General features: G+C 63.2%; 1 protein-coding gene across 1 annotated transcript in view; it reads left to right on the forward strand.

Moving 5' to 3' along the window:
• Positions 1-17,683, forward strand: part of LOC311205737 (maestro heat-like repeat-containing protein family member 1) — a gene marked incomplete at its 5' end in the record, with an annotated part of 78,676 nt that overhangs the window by 35,025 nt on the left and 25,968 nt on the right. Inside the window, 9 exons of the mRNA XM_084280233.1 lie at positions 473-580; positions 1,666-1,785; positions 4,303-4,425; positions 7,245-7,391; positions 7,507-7,533; positions 10,072-10,194; positions 11,119-11,198; positions 13,988-14,111; positions 16,819-16,914. Coding sequence (XP_084136359.1) covers positions 473-580; positions 1,666-1,785; positions 4,303-4,425; positions 7,245-7,391; positions 7,507-7,533; positions 10,072-10,194; positions 11,119-11,198; positions 13,988-14,111; positions 16,819-16,914 — 948 coding nt within the window. The remainder of the gene's footprint in view (positions 1-472; positions 581-1,665; positions 1,786-4,302; positions 4,426-7,244; positions 7,392-7,506; positions 7,534-10,071; positions 10,195-11,118; positions 11,199-13,987; positions 14,112-16,818; positions 16,915-17,683) is intronic.

The following is a 17,683-nucleotide window of genomic DNA, read 5'->3' on the forward strand; positions in this document are numbered from 1 at the left end:
GCCCCCTCCCCCAGGGCTCGGTTTGCCAGAGCATCGTGTGTCGGAGCTAAAAATGAGCTTTCCAGGCTGGGTGGTGGGTCAGGGGATGGTGGGACAGGGAACAGTAGGTCAGGGAACGGCGGGACAGGGAACAGTGGGTCCCTGGAGCCGCTCCCTGCTTAATTAGAGCGCCTTAAATTAGTGAAGCAATTAAACCTGGGCACAACTCATCCCACTTCTCCGGCGCCGTTCCCGGGGCACGGTGTGTCTCGGGGGGGAAGGGCACATTTTGGGGTGGGGGTGTGATGGATGGGGCCGTTCTGGGGTGGGCGACCCAAAGGTGGCTCCTGCAGTGGTTGCTGGGTGCAGATGGGGGGTTGGGGTCCACCTGGCATAACCCCCCCCCTGAATTTAAGGGTCCACGGGCTGGGGCTGAGCCGGGAGAGGGTCTGTGGGGACGTGGCAGCTGATGGCTCTTTCCCACCCCCACCAGTTCCTCCAGGAGACGCTGGTGGCCGTTGAGGACAATGCCTGGGTTTGCCAGTTCGCCACCGAGATGTGCCGGCAGCTCGGCAGCTACAACGGCTTCGTGCCAGAGAAGGTGATGGTTTGGGGGGGACAGGGTGGGGATTGGGGGAGCTGATCACAAGTGGCACCCCCAGGGCTCAGTCCTGGGGCCAGTTCTGCTCAACATCTTTCTCCCTGACCTGGATGAAGGGATGGGGTGTTCCCTCAGTCAGTTTGGGGGTGACGCTGAGCTGGGAGGACGTGTGAGTCTGTGTGAAGGTGGGGAGGGACTTCAGGGGGGTCTGGACAGGCTGGATCCATGGGGTGGAGTCAGTGGGATGAGATTCAACAAGGCCAAGTGTAGGGTGCTGCCCATGGGACATAACAACCCCCAGCAGCTACAGGCTGGGGGAGACGGGCTGGAGAGCTGTCAGGAGAGCAGGACCTGGGGGTGTTGGGTGACTGAGCATGAGCCAGCAGTGTGCCCAGGGGCCAGGAAGGCCAAGGGCATCCTGGCTTGTGTCAGAGCCAGCGTGGCCAGTGGGGCTGGGGAGGGGATTGTGCCCCTGGACTGGGCACTGGGGAGGCTGCAGCTCGAGTGCTGGGTCCAGTTCTGGGCTCCTCAGCATCAGAAGGACATGGGGGTCCTGGAGCGAGTGCAGAGAAGGGCAACCAGGCTGGGGAAGGGGCTGGAGGGCAAATCCTGTGAGGAGCAGCTGAGGGAGCTGGGGGTGCTGAGCCTGGAGCAGAGGAGGCTGAGGAGAGACCTTCTCCCCACCTCCCCTGCCCTGCCAGGAGGGTGCAGAGAGGTGGGCGATGGTCTCTTCAGCCAGGGGCCAGGAGCTGGGCCGAGGGGCAATGGGCTGAAGCTGCCCCAGGGCAGGGTCAGCTCAGCTGGGAGGGCAAAGTTCTTCCCTGGCAGAGTTGTGGGGCTGTGGCACAGGCTGCCCAGGGAGGGGCTGAGTCACCCCCTGGGGGTGTTGAACAGAGGGGAGATGAGGTGCTCAGGGATGGGGTCAGCACAGGACAGGGACGGTTGGACTGGGTGATCCCAAAGGGCTTCTCCAACCCAGTGATTCTGTGGGGGCATGTGTCTCTGGGGTGCTGTGGGGGGCACTGGGGGGGGGTCCCCAGCACTAGGGGAGTCCCAGCCTGGTAAAGTTCCTCTGCCTCTTCCAGAACTTCCTGTACAAAGGCATCGGCACCACGCTGGGGGCGTGCACCAGCAAGGACCTGGTGCAGAAGCAGCTCCAGGAGCTCCTGGAAACGGCCAGATTCCATGAGGAGGCAGAGAGGGAGGTGAGGAGGGGGTCTGTGCCCCCCCTGAGGGGCCCAGGAGAGCCAGCAGACCCTGCTGACTGTTCTTTCCCAGTCTGGCTGGGTCCTGGCACTGCTGGGAGAGGGTCGGTCCCAGCGTCCTGGAGCGTGGATGTGGAGAGCAGGGAGAGCCCACATGTGGCAAGCCAAGGGCAAGGGGGCTGTGGGGCTGGGGGGAAGCTTCTCTTCCTCCTCTCTTCCCCCTGTCTTCCCCCTCCCTCTCTTCCCCCTTCTTTTCCCCCTTCTCTTCCCCCTTCTTTTCCCCCTTCTCTTCCCCCTCTCTTCTCTTCTCTTCCCCCTTCCTTCTCTTCCCCCTTCCTTCTCTTCCCCCTTCCTTCTCTTCCCCCTTCCTTCTCTTCCCCTTTCCTTCTCTTCCCCCTCTCTTGTCTTCCCCCTTCTCCTTCCCCCTTCCTTCTCTTCTCCATGCTGAGCCAGCCCAGCTCTCCCAGCCTGTCTCAGAGCAGAGGGGCTCCATCCAGCCCTCCCCTCATCCCCAGGGCTCCCACAGCTCCTTGTCCCCCTTGTCCTGGGGCCCCCCGAGCTGAAGGTGACACTACCAGGGGGTCTGTGTCCCTGAGAGGAGCTGAGGGGCAGAACCCCCCTTTCCCAGCCCTCCTGAGGACATGGGCAGCTTTTGGGGTGCACAGAGACGGGTCCAGTTGGGCTTCTAGACCCCCAACACTCTCAAGTCCTTCTTCCCAGGGTCCTTTCTTTCCCTCTTCCCTTCCCTCCATCCATCTCTTTGTCCATCTGTCCATCCATCCATCCATCCATCCATCCATCCATCCATCCATCCATTAATCCTTCCTTCTTTCCATCCATGTTTCCTTCTCTCCATCTCTCCACCCTTACCTCCCTCCCTCCTTCCCTTCCTCCCTCCCTCCTTCCCTCCTTCCTTCCCTTCCTTCCTTCCTTCCTTCCTTCCTTCCTTCCTTCCTTCCTTCCTTCCTTCCTTCCTTCCTTCCTTCCTTCCTTCCTTCCTTCCTTCCTTCCTTCCTTCCTTCCTTCCTTCCTTCCTTCCTTCCTTCCTTCCTTCCTTCCGTCCTTCCTCCCTCCCTCCCTTCCTCCCTCCTGGGTGCCATCCCATGGGCAGAGCCGCCCTCCCTCTCCCATCCCACCGCCCACCCACCCCTCTTCCAGCTTTAGGCTCCATCCCATCCTCCAGCTGGGGCTCCAGCAGCCCCACAGCCTCGGGGAGTTGAGCCAGACCCCCTGCTCAGCCACCTGTCCTGGCTGGTTGGGGGTCCGATGAGCTGAGCACCCCACTCCACGAGCCAACTGCCCCCTGAGCGTGGCTCAACCACCCCCATTCCCATCTCCTGGCTGCTCCGGTGGGATCTCTGGCTCCCTTGGGCCACCCCATCCCTGTGGCTGGGGGGCACCCAGCTCTTCCCCTTTCCCTGGGCTACAGCCCACTGAGCTGGTGTCCCTGGGGGGGCTGTGGCATCGTGTCCCCCCTGCTCCCCAGCACCTCTCCAGCCGGTGGGGAGGTTCCTCCAGCAGCTCTTGGCTGGGTGGCCCGGTGACACCTCCACTGGTGCCATGCCTGTTGTCCCCCTGCAGACCTGGGGATGCTGCTGCTGCTCCTTCCCTGGGTGAGCCCAAGTCCCAACATCACCAAACCCTCTGGGAGGGGGGGAAGGGACCTTCTAGGGGCATCTTTGCCCACGTCTCAGGGTGTCTGGACCCAAAGCCCCATGCAACCTGGCTGTGGGTGTTCCTGGGGGTCCTGTGGCATCTCCTGCCGCTCTGAGCCAGTGTTTGACCACCCTCCCAGTAAATAACATCATCCCTGGGTCTACCCCAGATCTCCCCCTTTTGGTTCCCAACCATTCCCACCCCGTGCCAAAGAGGCATCGGCTGGCGGAGGGTTCGCGGTGGCGTTTCCATCCCCGTGGGCTCCCACCCTCCTTCCCTGAGCTGGGCTTTGGGGTGAGGGGGTGCTGAGCTCTTCCCAGCCAGATCCATGCTCTGGCTCCCCAATATCCTCAGCCAAAGGGGACGGTGGACCCGGTGCCGCGGTGCCGCGTAGCTCTACCCGCCATCCCCCCGCCGCCGCTGTTAAGTGCAGAGCAAACACACTCTGCTGGCTCCTGGCTTTGCTCCAGCTCCTGGATCAACTGTTTATGGAGCTCCAGCCCGGCTCTGGAGACCTCCTGGGGCAGAGCAGGACCTGCTAAGCCCTGGCTTCCAGCCCCGGCGCTCGGCCGGGCTCCCGCGGAGCGGCTGCCATCTGTCCGCGCCGCATCTGTCCAGCTCCCCGCGGCTCCATCAGGAGCCACATCCTGATCCATCACCCTGACACTGGCAGCCTTATTGTGTCCCCATGTCCCTCAGAGGCTCATCCCTGGCCCCGGGAGCGGGGAGCGCTGGCTGCCAGGACGGCTCCCGCCGGGGCTCGGCTCAGGTGCCGGCAGCGGGGCCAATAAACAGGCTCCCGGCTCCGGGTGTCAGCGGGGCCGGTGGATTAATGGCTCGTTACTAACGAGTGTGCTCCAGGGACTGGCTTCCTGCTTCGGGATCTGCGCCATCAATCACCTGGAGGAAACCCTGGCCAAGCTGGAGGACTTTGTGAGGTCTGATGTCTTCAAGAAATCCGTGGGGCTCTTCAGCATCTTCAAGGTAACCAGCTGGAGGGGCCCCCCCAGCCACCATCACCGCCCCGGCTGCGGCACAGCTGGCGGCGAAGGGCCGCGGCAGGCTTCGGATGCGGCGCGTGCCGGAGCGCTCCGTGGGAAAGGAGCTCATTTCCTGCCTCTGGCTCGGGGCTGGGATACCCTCTGGCTCCTCTGGAGAGCTGCTCTTGGCATCGGGGGCGGCTCGGTGTCGGCTCCGCGCTGCCGGCTCCTGGGGGGGCTGGAGGAAGCTCTGCCTCGGCTCTGGGTGGCCACTGGGGGACTCTGGCTCCATGTAGAGCCTGGTTTGGCCGTCACCCACCGCGCTGCTCACCGGCCAGCCCCGAGCTGGAGGAGCCCTGGGGTGGGGGGGAGATTTGGGGCTGGGATGGGGGATGTTTTGCGCCCCGAATGCTGGTGGCAAAAGCCGTTCCCTGCAGTTCCTGCCCCATTCCTCATGGTTCCTGCCCCATTCCCTGCAGTTCCTGCCCTGTTCCTCATGGTTCCTGCCCTGTTCCTCATGGTTCCTGCCCCATTCCTCATGATTCCTGCCCCATTCCCTGCAGTTCCTGCCCCGTTCCTCATGGTTCCTGCCCCGTTCCCTGCGGTTCCTGCCCCATTCCCTGCGGTTCCTGCCCCGTTCCCTGCGGTTCGTGCCCCGTTCCCTGCAGTTCCTGCCCCATTCCTCATGGTTCCTGCCCCATTCCTCATGGTTCCTGCCCTGTTCCCTGCAGTTCCTGCCCCATTCCTCATGGTTCCTGCCCCGTTCCCTACGGTTCCTGCCCCGTTCCCTGCAGTTCCTGCCCCATTCCCTGCGGTTCCTGCCCCATTCCTCATGGTTCCTGCCCCGTTCCCTGCGGTTCCTGCCCCATTCCTCATGGTTCCTGCCCCGTTCTCTGCGGTTCCTGCCCCATTTCTCATGGTTCCTGCCCCGTTCCCCACAGTTCCTCATGGCTCCTGCCTTGTTCCTCACAGTCCTTGCAGTTCCTGCCCCATTCCCTGCGGTTCCTGCCCCATTCCTCATGGTTCCTGCCCCATTCCCTACGGTTCCTGCCCCATTCCCTGCTGTTCCTGCCCCATTCCCTGCGGTTCCTGCCCCATTCCTCATGGTTCCTGCCCCATTCCCTACGGTTCCTGCCCCATTCCCTGCTGTTCCTGCCCCATTCCCTGCGGTTCCTGCCCCATTCCTCATGGTTCCTGCCCCATTCCCTACGGTTCCTGCCCCATTCCCTGCTGTTCCTGCCCCATTCCCTACGGTTCCTGCCCCATTCCTCATGATTCCTGCCCCATTCCTCATGGTTCCTGCCCTGTTCCCTGCAGTTCCTGCCCCATTCCTCATGGTTCCTGCCCCATTCCTCATGGTTCCTGCCCCGTTCCCTACGGTTCCTGCCCCCTTCCCTGCAGTTCCTGCCCCGTTCCCTACGGTTCCTGCCCCGTTCCCTGCAGTTCCTGCCCCATTCCTCATGGTTCCTGCTCCATTCCCCGCAGTTCCTGCCCCAGTCCTTGGAGTTCCTGCCCCATTCCTGCCCCATTCCCCACAGTGCCTGCCCCATTCCCTGCAGATCTTGCCCCATTCCTCCCTGTTCCCTGCGGTTTCTGCCCTAATCCCTGTGGTTCCTGCCCAGTTCCTGCAGCTCCTGCCCTGTTCCTCATGGTTCCTCAGGGTTCCTGACCCAGTTCCTGCCCCGTTCCTGCCCTGTTCTTTGTGGTTCCTGCCCCATTCCTCATGGTTCCTGCCCCATTCCCCACAGTTCCTCATGGCTCCTGCCCCATTCCTCACAGTCCTCACAGTTCCTGCCCCATTCCCTGCAGTTCCTGCCCCGTTCCTCAGGGTTCCTGCCCCATTCCTCACAGTTCCTCATGGCTCCTGCCCCATTCCTCACAGTCCTCACAGTTCCTGCCCTATTCCCTGCAGTTCCTGCCCCGTTCCTCAGGGTTCCTGCCCCATTCCCCACAGTTCCTCACGGCTCCTGCCCTGTTCCTCACAGTCCTTGCAGTTCCTGCCCCATTCCCTGCAGTCCCTGCCCCATTCCTCATGGTTCCTGCCCCATTCCCCACAGTTCCTCACGGCTCCTGCCCTGTTCCTCACAGTCCTTGCAGTTCCTGCCCCATTCCCTGCAGTCCCTGCCCCATTCCTCATGGTTCCTGCCCCATTCCTCACAGTTCCTCATGGCTCCTGCCCCATTCCTCACAGTCCTCACAGTTCCTGCCCCATTCCCTGCAGTTCCTGCCCCGTTCCTCAGGGTTCCTGCCCTATTTCCCACAGTTCCTCACGGCTCCTGCCCTGTTCCTCACAGTCCTTGCAGTTCCTGCCCCATTCCCTGTGGTTCCTGCCCTGTTCCTCAGGGTTCCTTCCCCGTTCATGCCCCTTTCCTCATGGTTCCTGCCCCGATTCCTTGCGGTTCCTGCCTGGTTCCTGCCCCAATTCCTCATGGTTCCTGCCCCAGGCGGCTGTTTTCATGCCCAGTCCCTTGTGACCGGACATTCAGGGGGTGGGCTTAGTCCTGCGTGGGCACAGAGAGACCCCCCCAGCCCACCATAGAAAGGTGCCCAGAGCTCTGGATCCCTTGTCCCCACCAAGGGAGGGTCACCCACAAACTCCTGCCCATCACAGGAGCGGGTGAAGCCCCTTGGCCACACTGGCTGAGGGGCAGCAGACGCCGATATCTGGCACAGCCGTTAACCCAGCCGGGGCTGTGCCGCGTAACGCCGGCAGCTCCCACGTGTGCTCGGAGCTCCACCGGTCCCCATCTCCCAGGGGACACCTTTGGGAAGAGCCATCCCTGGCTTCCCCACCATTCCCATCCCCTTCTTTAACCTCCCCAGGACCGCAGTGACAACGAAGTGGAGAAGATCAAGAGCACCCTCATCCTCTGCTACGGCTACGTGGCTGCCTACGCGCCCAAGGAGCTGGTGCTCTCCAGGATCGAAGCCGACATCCTGAAGAACATCTTCCAGTACTTTAACACCAAGGTAAAAGCTGGTGGGACCCCCCCCACACCCTGGTGTGTCCCCCCCTGGGGTGGGGAGAGCCGGAGCAGCCGGGCTGGCTCCTCGCTAACGTGGTTTTGTTCTCTCGCTCGTTCAGGTTCTGGGGATAAAGGTAGAGACCAAGGTACAGTGCGAGGCCTTAAATCGGAGCTCCTCCTCTCTGCTCTGTCCCTCTGGCTCTGGGTGCCCTGGGAGAGCTGCCCCCCACCCCACCCTGGGGCTGTGGTCCCAGCAGAACCCCTCTGGCACCAGGAGAGCCGCCCTGAGCCAGCTCCCTGGGTTCCTCTCCGTGCCGGAGCCGTTGTCCCGGAGGGATGAGGGTTGCGGTGGGACAGGAGGAGGTGTGGTGGGTGCAAGAGGGGCTCGGGTGGGCACCGCCGCGGTGACACGCTGAGCTGACCCGACCCACGGGCACGTTGGTGACCCACGGTCCTTGGTGACCCACAGCCATGTTGGCGACCCACTGCCACACTGGTGACCCACGGCCGTGATGGTGACACATGGCTGTTGGTGACCCACTGCCACACTGGTGACCCATGGCCGTTGGTGACCCACGGGTGTGTTGGTGACCCATGGCCATTGGTGACTCATGGGCACGTTGGTGACCCACTGCCACATTGGTGACCCATGGCTGTTGGTGACCCACAGTTGTGTTGGTGACCCATGGGTATGTTGGTGACCCATGGCCATTGGTGACTCATGGGCATGTTGCAACCCACAGCCGTGATGGTGACACATGGCTGTTGGTGACCCACTGCCACATTGGTGACCCACAGCCGTTGGTGACTCACGGGCACATTGGTGACCCATGGGCATATTGGCCTCCTACGGCCATGTTGGTGACCCATGGCCATTGGTGACCCACAGCCATTGGTGACCCATGGGCACATTGGTGACCCACGGGCATGTTGGCAACCGACGGTTCTTGGTGACCCACAGCCACGTTGGTGACCCACAGCTGCAATGGTGACCCATGGCCGTTGGTGACCCACGGGCACATTGGCAACCCATGGCCGCATTGGTGACCCATGGCCATTGGTGACTCAGGGCTGTGTTGGTGACCCACAAGCATGTTGGTGACCCACAGCCACATTGGAAACCCACAGTCCTTGGTGACCCACAGCCACGATGGTGCCCATGGGCACGTTGGTGACCCATGGACATGTTGGTGATCCACAGGCACGTTGGTGACCCATGGCCATTGGTGACCCATGGCCATTTTGGTGACCCACAGCTGTGTTGATGACCCACAGCCATTGGTGACCCATGGCTGCATCGGCAACCCACAGCCACGTTGGTGACCCACAGCCATTGGTGACCCACAGCCACGTTGGTGACCCACAGCCACGTTGGTGACCCACAGCCACGTTGGTGACCCACAGCCATTGGTGACCCACAGCCACATTGGTGACCCACAGCCATTGGTGACCCACGGGTACGGGCGGCCGACCATGCTGCCCATGGGTGGACCTGAGCCCATTACCTGCCACCCATCCTGCTGTGGCCATGTGCCTGCAGAGCCATCCCCAGGGTGGGGGAACGAGCCCGTTTTGGGGCACACGGGCGGCAGGACCAGGGCTCAGGCTCCAGAGCTCTGGTTACAGCACGGTGCTCAACACCCAGCCCGTGGGTCACCAACGTGGTCACCACCAACAAGGGGGGGCTGGTGGGACTGAGCTGCACCCCACTGTTTGACTACACCTCCCTGCCCTACCTCTTCCACTCCCTCAGATGGTTTGGGGATGCCCAAGTTGGCATCCTGGGGGGCAGCAGGGGACTGGGGTGGGGATGAGCATCTCCCAGGCTGAGCTGGGGACTTTCTCTGGGCTCCACTAACGAGTTTTTCCTTCTGGGCTCCACGGGCACTAACAGCTTCTGCAGAGCTTCTCCAGACCCCGAGCTGGGGACCTGCTGGCTCCAGAGCCTCTCTGTGCGGGCTGGGACCGGGGAAGGGATTTGAGCCAGGGGGGTGTTTCACCCCCAAACTGGGCAGGGGGACGAGCTCCTGGCACCTCCTTGTTCTGCCTTGGGCATCTCCTGGTCCTGCCTTGAGCAGCCTCTGGACCTGCCCTGAGCATCTCCTGGACCTGCCTTGGGCACCTTCTGGTCCTGCCTTGGGCATCTCCTCGTTCTGCCTTGGGCATCTCTTGGACCTGCCTTGGGCATCTCCTGGACCTGCCCTGAGCATCTCCTGGTCCTAACTTGGGTATCTTCTGGTCTTGCCATGAGCAGCCTCTGGACCTGCCTTGAGCAGCCTCTGGACCTGCCTAGGGCATCTCCTGGTCCTGCCTTGGGCATCTCCTGGTCCTACCTTGAGCAGCCTCTGAACCTGCCTTGGGCATCTCCTGGACCTGCCATGAGCAGCCTCTGGACCTGCCTTGAGCAGCCTCTGAACCTGCCTTGGGCATCTCCTGGACCTGCCTTGGGCCTCTGGGTGCTCAGGGGATGCCGGTGACGCTGGGACGGGCAGTGGGGACAGGGATGGGGTGACCTCCTGCTCCCCTGGTCACCAGCCCCTCGCGGGGGATGAAGATCCGAGCCCCACACGCTGCTGCTGAGCTGGCTCCGTGCGCCACCTTTCCTGGAGGGATGCGGGTGGCGGGTGGGATGCTGAGCTCGGTCGGGGTGCTGAGCTCCCCCATCCCTTCCCTGCTGGCCCCAGGACCTGACGCTGAAGCTCTGCCTCATCCGGAGCATCTGCATGATCAGCCAGGCCATCTGCAGCGGCGGGAAGTGCGGGGGCTTCGTCTTCACCCGCAAAGCTGAGCTGGTGGCCCAGATGGTGGTAAGAGCATCGTGGGGTGGGGTGGGGGGGACGGTGGCACTGGGGGGGGGGGTCCCCAACCTGCCTCGCTGAGGGTTGAGCTCCATCCCTGGAGCTGGGTGGGATGGAGGGGTGGGAATTCGCCGTGCTGACCCCATGTGTCTGCGGGTGTGGGGTGCTGAGCTCTGGTGTGGGGAGCTGAGCTCTGGTGTGGGGAGCTGAGCTCTGGTGTAGGGTGCTGAGCTGTGGTGTGGGGTGCTGAGCTGTGGTGTGGGGAGCTGAGCTCTGGTGTGGGGAGCTGAGCTGTGGTGTGGGGAGCTGAGCTCTGGTGTGGGTTGCCGAGCTGTGGTGTGGGGAGCTGACCTCTGGTGTGAGGAGCTGAGCTATGGCATGAGGAGCTGAGCTCTGGGGTGGGGAACTGAGCTGTGGCATGGGGTGCTGAGCCCCGGCGCAGGGTGCTGAGCTGTGGCACGGGGAGCTGAGCTGTGGTGCGAGGTGCTAAGCTCTGACCTGGGGAGCTGAGCTCTGGCCTGGGGACCTGAGCTCTGGTGTGGGGAGCAGAGCTCTGGCGTGGGGTGCTGAGCTCCAGCGCAGGGTGCTGAGCTCTGGTGTGGGGTGCTGAGCTGTGGTGTGGGGTGCTGAGCTCCAGCGCAGGGTGCTGAGCTCTGGTGTGGGGTGCTGAGCTCTGGTGTGGGGTGCTGAGCTGTGGTGTGGGGTGCTGAGCTCTGTTGTGGGGAGCTGAGCTATGGCACGGGGACCTGAGCTCCAGCGCGGGGTGCTGAGCTCTGGCGTGGGGTGCTGAGCGCCGGCGTGGAGAGCTGAGCTGCGGCACTGGGAGCCGAGCCCTGGAGGCAGCAGCACCCCAAAGCTCGGCCCATGTCTGGGGTGGGCTGGGGATGGGGGGAGCTGGACGTGCCCGTCACCGTGGCCTTGTGCTGCTTCCAGGAGTTCATCAAGGCCGAGCCGCTGGAGACGCTGCGGACGCCGGTCCGGCAGCGGGCGATGATCACCTGCACCTACCTGGTGTATCCTTCCAGTTTGCCCCACTGGGCCCCAGTATGTCCCATCAGGCTCTGGTTTGCCCTGTTGGGCCCCAATTTGCCCCACTGGGCCCCAGTTTGTCCCATCAGGCTCTGGTTTGCCCCACTGGGCTCCAGTTTGTCACATCAGATCCCAGTTTGCCCCATCAGAGCCCAGTTTGCCTCACCAGATCCAAGTTTGCCTCACCAGACCCCAGTTTGGCCCATTGGACCCCAGTTTGCCCCATCAGGTCCCAATTGGCCCTGCCAGGCTCTGGTTTGCCCTGCTGGACCCCAGTTTGCTTCACCAGGCTCTGGTTTTGCCCCACCAGACCCTGATTTGCCCCACCAGACCCCCAGTTTCCCCCACTGGACCCCAGGTTTTCTCTCCAGGCTCTGGTTTTCCCCACTGGACCCCAGTTTGCTTCACCAGGCTCTGGTTTGCCCCATCAGACCCCAGTTTGCCCCACCAGACCCTGGTTTTGCCCCACCAGACCCTGATTTGCTCCACCAGACCCCCAGTTTCCCCCACTGGACCCCAGGTTGTCTCGCCAGGCTCTGGTTTTCCCCACTGGACCCCAGTTTGCTTCACCAGGCTCTGGTTTGTCCCACCAGACCCCGATTTGCCCCACCAGTGTGGTGTGTGTTGGGCTCTGCAGTCCGTGTTCAGAGCCGGGCTGCACATCCTGGGTGATGCCTGAGCTTGGAGCCCAGCACACATCCTGGGTGATCCCAGAGATCTGTGCCCAGCTCACATCCTGGGTGATCCCTGAGCCCAGCACCCAGCTCACACCCTGGGTGATCCCTGAGCCCAGCACCCAGCTCACACCCTGGGTGATCCCTGAGTTCACACCCTGGGTGATCCCTGAGCCCAGCACCCAGCTCACACCCTGGGTGATCCCTGAGCCCAGCGCCCAGCTCACATCCTGGGTGATCCCTGAGCCCAGCACCCAGCTCACATCCTGGGTAATCCCTGAGCCCAGCACCCAGCACACCCTGGGTGATCCCTGAGCCCAGCACCCAGCTCACACCCTGGGTGATCCCTGAGCCCAGCACCCAGCTCACACCCTGGGTGATCCCTGAGCCCAGCACCCAGCTCACACCCTGGGTGATCCCTGAGCTCTGTGCCCAGCTCACATCCTGGGTGATCCCTGAGCCCAGCGCCCAGCTCACATCCTGGGTGATCCCTGAGCTTGGAGCCCAGCACACATCCTGGGTGATCCCTGAGCCCAGCACGCAGTTTACATCCTGGGTGATCCCTGAGCTCACACCCTGGGTGATCCCTGAGCTTGGAGCCCAGCACACACCCTGGGTGATCCCTGAGCCCAGCGCCCAACTCACACCCTGGGTGATCCCTGAGCCCAGCGCCCAACTCACACCCTGGGTGATGCCGGAGCCCAGTGCCCAGCTCACACCCTGGGTGATCCCTGAGCTCTGTGCCCAGCTCACACCCTGGGTGATCCCTGAGCCCAGTGCCCAGCTCACACCCTGGGTGATCCCTGAGCTCTGTGCCCAGCTCACACCCTGGGTGATCCCTGAGCCCAGCACCCAGCTCACACCCTGGGTGATCCCTGAGTTCACACCCTGGGTGATCCCTGAGCCCAGCACCCAGCACACCCTGGGTGATCCCTGAGCTCTGTGCCCAGCTCACACCCTGGGTGATCCCTGAGCCCAGCACCCAGCTCACACCCTGGGTGATCCCTGAGCTCTGTGCCCAGCTCATATCCTGGGTGATCCCTGAGCCCAGTGCCCAGCTCACACCCTGGGTGATCCCTGAGCTCTGTGCCCAGCTCACACCCTGGGTGATCCCCGAGCCCAGAGCCCAGCTCACACCCTGGGTGATCCCCGAGCCCAGAGCCCAGCTCACACCCTGGGTGATCCCTGAGCTCTGTGCCCAGCTCATATCCTGGGTGATCCCTGAGCCCAGCGCCCAGCTCACATCCTGGGTGATCCCTGAGCTCTGTGCCCAGCTCACATCCTGGGTGATCCCTGAGCCCAGTGCCCAGCTCACATCCTGGGTGATCCCTGAGCCCAGCACCCAGCTCACACCCTGGGTGATCCCTGAGCCCAGTGCCCAGCTCACATCCTGGGTGATCCCTGAGCCCAGCACCCAGCTCACACCCTGGGTGACCCCTGAGCTCTGTGCCCAGCTCACACCCTGGGTGATCCCTGAGCCCAGCGCCCAGCTCACACCCTGGGTGATCCCTGAGTTCACACCCTGGGTGATCCCTGAGCCCAGCGCCCAGCTCACACCCTGGGTGATCCCCGAGCCCAGCACCCAGCACACATCCTGGGTGATCCCTGAGCCCAGTGCCCAGCTCACATCCTGGGTGATCCCTGAGCCCAGCACCCAGCTTACATCCTGGTTGATCCCTGAGCCCAGCACCCAGCACACCCTGGGTGATCCCTGAGTTCACACCCTGGGTGATCCCTGAGCCCAGCACCCAGCTCACATCCTGGGTGATCCCTGAGCTCTGTGCCCAGCTCACACCCTGGGTGATCCCTGAGCCCAGCACCCAGCACACCCTGGGTGATCCCTGAGCCCAGCACCCAGCTCACATCCTGGGTGATCCCTGAGCCCAGCACACATCCTGGGTGATCCCTGAGCTCACACCCTGGGTGACCCCTGCGCCCGGTGTCACCGTGCCCAGCTCACACCCTGGGACCACTCCCGGTAAAGCCGGCGCCGCGTGGCGCAGTCATGGGGATCCCACGTCACAGGGCTCATTCCCTGCCTTCCAAGGTGCTCTCCAGGTGCTCAGCACATCCCTGTGGGTTCCTTAACCCAGGACCAGCATCCTGGAGCCGCATCTCAGCGACCCGGACAGGACGGAGCTGATTGACACCTGCCTGGCCAGCGTGCTGGCGCTGCCGCCGCCGGAGCGCGATGAGAACGGCGCCGATGCCTCACCCAAGGAGGTACAGGCTGGCCCACAGCCGGCTGTTCCCCTCGCTGCTCCCACGCTGGAGCCCCCACGGAGCCGGCTGGGGCTTCGTGGCGGCGCCGGAGCTGTGGGATGCAGGTTTTGGGGGGGGGGGTCAGCTGCTTTGTCACGGTGCCGTGAGTCCGGTGGGCGCCGGCGCATCCCTGGCAGCAGCTCAGCCGTGGGAAGAGCCAATTCCCAATCCAGCTGGACCCATCGGCACAGGGATGGGGGGTTGAGCCAGCCGGGAAACCGGAGCTTATCGGCCAGTCCCAGCACCACTAATGAGAGTGGGGGGCTCCCCCAATGGGGGGATCAAATGGAGACCCCCCACCCCTCCCCGGAGACCCCGCGGGCAGGACGGGGCCTGGGCCGTACCTGGCTCCTGACTGGCCACAGCTGCCTCTCCCAGCGCTTAATGAGTGGTAATGAGCCGCTGCTAATGAAGCTGGGGCGGCTGCGGGGCGGCTGCGGGGCGGCTGCGGGGCGGCTGCGGGGCTCAGCCCGAGCGGAACCCCGGCTGCCGCTGCCGCTCCCGCGAGGGGACCCCGGGGCCCTGAGCGCAGCTGGCTGCAGCACCAAGTTAATCAGCTCCTTCCCCTTCCCCTCCTCCCCCTCCTTCCCCTTCTTCACCTTCCTCCCCTCTTTCCCCTTCTTTACCTCCTCTTCCCCCCTTCTTCCCCCCTCTTCTCCTCCTCTTTCCCCCCTCTTCTTCCCCTTCTTCCCCCCCTCTTCCCCCCTCTTCCCACCCTTTTTCCCCCCTTTCCCCCGTTCTTCCCCCCCCATTCCCCCCTCTTCCCACCCTTTTTCCCCCCTTTCCCCTCTTCTTCCCCTCTTCTTCCCCTCTTCTTCCCCTCTTCTTCCCCCTCTTCTTCCCCCTCTTCTTCCCCCTCTTCTTCCCCTCTTCTTCCCTTCTTCTTCCCCCTCTTCTTCCCCCCTTCTTCCCCCCTCTTTCACCCTCTTTCCCCCCTTTTCCCCCCCTCTTTCTCCCTCTTTCCCCCATTTTCCCCCCTTCTTCCCCCCTCTTTCCCCCTCTTTCCCCCATTTTCGTCCCTTCTTCTCCCCTTCTTCCCCCCCTTCTTCCCCCCCCTCTTTCTCCCCTCTTGGGATCCTGGCTGTGGATCCTGGCTGCAGATCCCAGCTGCAGATCCCAGCCAGGGATCCTGGCTGCAGATCCCGGCTGCAGATCCTGGCTGCAGATCCAAACCAGGGATCCCAGCTGCAGATCCCGGCTGTGGATCCCGGCTGTGGATCCTGGCTGCGGATCCCAACTGTGGATCCTGGCTGCAGATCCCGGCTGTGGATCCTGGCCGGGGATCCTGGCTGCCGCTCTGCCAGCCCCCACCCCATGCCCAGTGCTTCCAGTGAAGGTGGAATTGAGCCAACTGGGGTCCCTGCCAAGCTGGGGGGTGGCTGCACCTTGGCACCCAGCAAGGGGGGAACCGATGGGATCTGCCTCCTGGGAAGGAACTGGTGGGATCTCTGTCCTGGGGGATCCAGTGGGATCTCTGTCTTGGGGGATCCGGTGCAATCTCCGCCCTTGGGGATCCAGTGGGATCTCCATCCTAGGGGAAACTAGTGGGATCTCCATCCTGAGGGGGAACTGGTGAGATCTCCATCCTGGGGGATCCGGTGGGATCTCCATCCCAGGGGAAACCAGTGGGATCTCCATCCTGGGGAGGAACTGGTAGGATCTCCATCCCAGGGGGGTGGTCAGTAGGATCTCTATCCTGGGGGATCCTGTGGGATCTCCATCCCAGGGGAAACCAGTGGGATCTCCATCCTGGGGACAACTGGTGGGATCTCCATCCTGGGGGATCCAGTGGGATCTCCACCCCAGGGCAAACCAGTGGGATCTCCATCCCGAGGGGGAACCGGTGGGATCTCCATCCCAGAGGAAAACAGTGGGATCTCCATCCTGGGGACAACTGGTGGGATCTCCATCCCAGGGCAAACCAATGGGATCTCCATCCTGGGGACAACTGGTGGGATCTCCATCCCAGGGGGGATCCAGTGGGATCTCCATCCCAGGGCAAACCAGTGGGATCTCCATCCCGAGGGGGAACCGGTGGGATCTCTATCCCAGGGGGGAATTGGTGGGATCTCCATCCTGGGGGATGGTCAGTGGGATCTCCATCCTGAGGGGGAACCGGTGGGATCTCCATCCCAGGGGGCTGGTCAGTGGGATCTCCATCCCTTGGGGGTGGTCAGTGGGATCTCCATCCCGAGGGGGAACTGGTGGGATCTCCATCCCGGGGGGGGGAACTGGTAGGATCTCCATCCCAGGGGGTGGTCAGTGGGATCTCTATCCTGGGGGATCCGGTGGGATCTCCATCCCAGGGGAAACCAGTGGGATCTCCATCCTGGGGACAACTGGTGGGATCTCCATCCTGGGGGATCCAGTGGGATCTCCATCCCAGGGGAAACCAGTGGGATCTCCATCCTGGGGGATCTAGTGGGATCTCCATCCCGGGGGGTGGTCAGTGGGATCTCCATCCCAGGGGGGAATTGGTGGGATCTCCATCCCGAGGGGGAACCGGTGGGATCTCCATCCCGGGGGGGTGGTCAGTGGGATCTCCATCCCGGGGGGGGATTGGTGGGATCTCCATCCCTTGGGGGTGGTCAGTGGGATCTCCATCCCGGGGGATCCGGTGGGATCCAGGGCTGATGCGTGGCGGGCGCTGAGGGTGTCTCCTCCGCAGACGCTGTACGGTGACACCCTGGGGGCCCTCACAGACCTGCTCAAGGGTCTCCTCCAGAGGAACCTGACCCCCCACGGGCTGCAGGACATGTTCGCGGTAGGTCCAGCCCGGATCCGAACGGGTCTCTGGTACTGGGGAGGGGGTCTGAGAGGGTCTCTGGTACCAGCGAGAGGGTTTGGGGGGGTCTCCAGTAGCAGCGAGGAGTCTCTAGTAATGATGGGGGGGGTCTCTGACAGTGGTCAGGGGGTCTCTGGTAATGGGGAGGGGTCTGGTAGAGGTGAGGGGGGGGTCTCTGGTAATGGTGAGGGGGTGTGAGGGGGTCTGAGGGGGATCTCTGGTAATGATGACAGGGTCTGAGGGGGTCTCTGGTACCTGCTAGGGGGTTTGAGGGGGTCTCTAGTAGCAGCAAGGGGTCTCTAGTAATGATGGGGGGGTCTCTGACAGTGGTGAGGGGGTCTCTGGTAACGGGGAGGGGGTCTGATAGAGGTGAGGGGGGGGTCTCTGGTAATGGTGAGGGGGTGTGAGGGGGTCTGAGGGGGATCTCTGGTAATGATGACAGGGTCTGAGGGGGTCTCTGGTACCGGTGAGGGGGTTTGAGGGGGTCTCTAGTAGCAGCGAGGGGGTCTCTAGTAATGATGGGGGGGATGTCTCTGAGAGTGGTGAGGGGGTCTCTGGTATCAGTGGGGGAGTCTGAGGGGGTCTCTGGTAATGGCAAGGGAGTCTCTGGTAATGGCAGGGGGGTCTCTGGTAGCAATGAGGGGGTCTCTGGTAACAGTGGGGGGTCTCTGGTAGCAAAGAGGGGGTCTCAGGTAACGATGGGGGGTCTCTGGTAACGATGGGGGGGGTCTCTGGTAACGATGTGGGG

Source organism: Gallinula chloropus (assembly GCF_964237585.1).
Source record: "Gallinula chloropus genome assembly, chromosome: 2".
Lineage (NCBI taxonomy): Eukaryota > Metazoa > Chordata > Aves > Gruiformes > Rallidae > Gallinula > Gallinula chloropus.